The sequence below is a fragment of the Octopus bimaculoides genome, chromosome 8 (assembly GCF_001194135.2).
Source record: "Octopus bimaculoides isolate UCB-OBI-ISO-001 chromosome 8, ASM119413v2, whole genome shotgun sequence".
Taxonomy (NCBI): Eukaryota; Metazoa; Mollusca; class Cephalopoda; order Octopoda; family Octopodidae; genus Octopus; species Octopus bimaculoides.
In genome coordinates this window covers 581091-584778 of record NC_068988.1, presented here as the reverse complement: position 1 = coordinate 584778, position 3688 = coordinate 581091, and the positions used below count along the sequence as shown (strand labels likewise).

General features: G+C 39.4%; 1 protein-coding gene across 3 annotated transcripts in view; it reads left to right on the top strand.

Moving 5' to 3' along the window:
• The first annotated feature begins 771 nt into the window (after nucleotides 1-771).
• Nucleotides 772-3688, top strand: part of LOC106871778 (collagen alpha-3(IX) chain) — a 239898-nt gene continuing 236981 nt past the window's right edge. For 2 of the 3 annotated variants that reach the window (XM_052969918.1, XM_052969916.1), the window contains exon 1: nucleotides 773-1434. In XM_052969918.1, coding sequence (XP_052825878.1) covers nucleotides 1419-1434 — 16 coding nt within the window. In that variant the 5' untranslated portion in view covers nucleotides 773-1418. Of the gene's footprint in view, nucleotides 1435-3688 lie in introns of all 3 variants that reach the window. The other variant, XM_052969917.1, reaches the window with a different exon arrangement.

Below are 3688 nucleotides of genomic sequence, written 5' to 3'. Positions count from 1 at the left end.
GAGAGAGAGAGAGAGAGAGAGAGAGAGAGAGAGAGAGAGAGAGAGAGAGAGAGAGAGAGAGCGAGAGAGAGAGAGAGAGAGAATAGGGGCGAGAGGGGGGAATGAAGTTTGAAGTTGAGTGGGCAGTGAAAGATGAAGTACGTAAGATAGAGCAGTGAGAATGGGAGGGCAGAATGATTGGGAGGGGTGAAGTAGTAATGTTAAAAGGTAGGGTGGGACAATGAAGAGAGGGGAAAAGAGTGAGGCAGGAAAGAGAGGTAGAAGTAGATAGATAGATAGATAGAAAGAGAGATAAAGAAATAGATAGATAGAAAGAGAGATAGATAGATATTATGTTATGGGGTGAGAGGAGAAAATGAGAAAGAGAAGAAAATGTAGAGAAATGGATGAAAGAGGTGTGGGAAGAGAAGGTAATAAAGAAAGACGACAGCAGTAGAGAGAAAGGGTGGGAGAGAAAAGAGACAGAGACAGATACAGGAGGTGGTGGAGGAGGAGGCGGAGGAAGTGGAAGAGCAGGAGGAAACTGGTGGGGGTAAGAGGTAGGTGTAATATAGAGAAGAGGAGAAAGAGAAAATGAGAGAGTAAAGAAAGGGTGAAAGTAAAGAAGGGAAAGTAAGGGAGAAGTGTGGTTGTGGTGGAGTTAGAAATGCTCGCCTGCTCCTCCTCCGTCGTCTTCACCAATTGCATGCAGCCTGCCCCGCCATCAAGCGACGATATATAGGCAGACGATATATAGGCAGACGATATATAGGCAGACGAGAGAGAGAGAGAGAGAGAGAGAGAGAGAGAGAGAGAGAGAGAGAGAGAGAGAGAGAGAGAGAGATGTTTGAGAGCAGCGAAAGCTAAATAGCTCGATATCATTGAATCTGTTTTGTTTTGTTTTGTGGAGAAATTAAAAGAACCGCTGCTGCTGCTGCTGCTGCAACTACACCCATATTGCATGCATTCTGTAAACGGCAGAGGCACGCTGAAATGTGTAAAAACTATAATAAATGTGACAACATGATTTTACGTCCATAACAAACAAGTTGCCGATGATTGCTTGAAGAAGACGCTACAAGTGGCGAAGGGAAAAGAAAAACAAAAAGACAGGCAAGGAAACATTGCGATCTTAGAAGAAATTATTTATTTATTTACAAAAAAATACAAAACAAAAAAATCAAATCAAAAAGTAAAAAAAAAATAACAAAATCAAAAAAAATAATAAAATTTTATAAAAAGCAAATATTTTTTACTTCTTATATATTTATCTAAAACCCGTTGACTTGAGAATGTGGCCGAAGCAGAAATAATTTAAAAAACGTAACATCTAAACGACAGCCATAAATATGTACTCGGATGCCAAACGGAGTGTATAATTGTACAGTTTTTACGGACGGAATAACTTCTAAAAATCCCACTAAAAATAATTAACCAAAATGGGCCTTTCTAAAGGTGAGTTTCATTTACCAAATTCTTCAATCTATTCTTTAACCTAATGCAATTGAGTTAGACTTTTGCATGATCCTTTCGTCGACTTTCGAAGTCATTTTATTTTATTGCAGCTATTTACATTATGATTATTCTAAGTAAATACTTTAAAATAATATTCATACATTCTACAGGGACGCCTCACAAACGTAATCTTTACATAACTACGCAGATATTTCTATAAAATGCGCCTACATTTATGTGCTATTTGTATAGTTTTGCATTGTATAAAGATGAGAAACTACATTCCTGTTGTGGTGTTTGTTTGTTTGTGTCCAGGAGGCAAAGTAATGCCTATTCTTTCCGTCGGTCCCATCACTCTGAATTCGAATCCGGACAAGAGCCAATCTTCCTTTTCATCCATCTAGGGACACCGCAAAGTATAAATATATATATTCTAGAGTCTATACAGCTTTCCCCATAATATTGGTCTAACAATTTCTATCATTTACAGCATCAGATATTTTTGTAAATATTTTCATCAAATTTTACGGATTAAACTTTACCATATGTTTTAGTTGATGTTTAGTTTTCATAAAAACCATTTATTTCAATTCAAGACATTCCCACTGTCCACCACATCATATTGCAGTCGTCTGCTTCATCCAGTTGTTGACAAAATATAGCCCCACGCACTATCTTCCTCTTTCTCTTTCACTGATTCTCTCACTGTCTTTCCTTCACTAATTCTTTCATCCGTTCTCCGTTTCTTTCGCTAATTCTTTCTTCCTCTCTCTTTCTGACACTAATTCTCTCTGTCTTTCACAAATTCTTTCGTCTCTCCTCGTCTTTCTTTCGCCAATTCTGTCTCTCTCTTTCTTTCATGAATTATGAGGTTCTTCGTCTCAATTTCTCTCTCTTTCTTTCTCAGTCACACACATAAACAAACATTCACACACGCACACACAGGCGTTAACAAGCGTTCGAATATACACTTATAACGCATACACACACATTCGCGGCCACATAAACACACACACGCTTTCTCACACTCAAGCTTCCTTCCTTTTCTACTCCCTCAACATCACTCAACCACTTCATTTCCCTCACAAAAATTCTTTTGCATTTCCCGATACGCTTTCGAATTCGCAATTGTGAGTATGTAATGAGTGCACATACATATATGCATATGCATGTGCATACATACATACATACATACATACATACATACATACATACATACATACAGATGTGTGTGTGTGTGTGTGGAAACAATAGTGTGTGTCAGAATAGTTAAGTGTCGTAAAGAATATTTTGCTGTATTTCTTCCGACTATTCTGCGTCCCGAATTCAAATCTAGCCCAGCTCATCATTGGTTTTCATTCTTTCTGGGTCCGCAAGTAGAGAACCAGTCAAGGCTTTGGATTTGGTGAGAAGTTATATCGCCGAAAGCGCGGCCTAACACCATGTCTTTCAGTTCTGTGAGATGCGAGAACGAATCCAGTCGTCTGCCGCCGGTGAAATCAGTAAAAGCTTGGGAAGTTTTAAAAGTAAAATCTTCGTTTCTTCAGCTGATTATGTTAGATAACAGAACTTATCAGCTGATAGGAGAGAGAATGGAAGGTAGTATCACAATGCTATTCATTCAACGGGCGAATATACCTGTGCGTGAGCGTATTTATATTATATATATATATATATATATATATATATATATATATATCCTTTACATGTTCCAGTCATTAGGTTGCAGCCATGCTGGGGCGCTGCCTTGATAGGTTTTAATCGAATGAATTATTCCCAATGCTTATTTTTTTCTTAAGCGTGGTTCTTCTTCTATTTGGCCGATTTTGCTGAACAGCTAAGATTCCCTAAGTAAACCAACAACGGCTATAAACAGTGATGGGGACAAGCACAAACACACACACACACACGTACGTATATATACTAATATAAGCCAGTATGCTCCGTTGGATGTGTAATGTCAATGTGAATACCCGTCAGAGTGTAAGTATCTTGAGAGAAAAGCTGAACATTAGAAGCATCAGTTGTGGCGTGCAAGAGAGACGATTGCGCTGGTATGGACATGTGGTGAGAATGGAGGAGGATAGCTGCGTGAAAAAGTGCCACACCCTAACAGTTGAGGGAACCCGTGGAAGAGGTAGGCCCAGGAAGACCTGGGCTGAGGTGGTGAGGCAAGACCTTCGTACATTGGGCCTCACCGAGGCGATGACTACGGACCGAGACCTTTGGAAATGGGCTGTGCGTGAGAAGACCC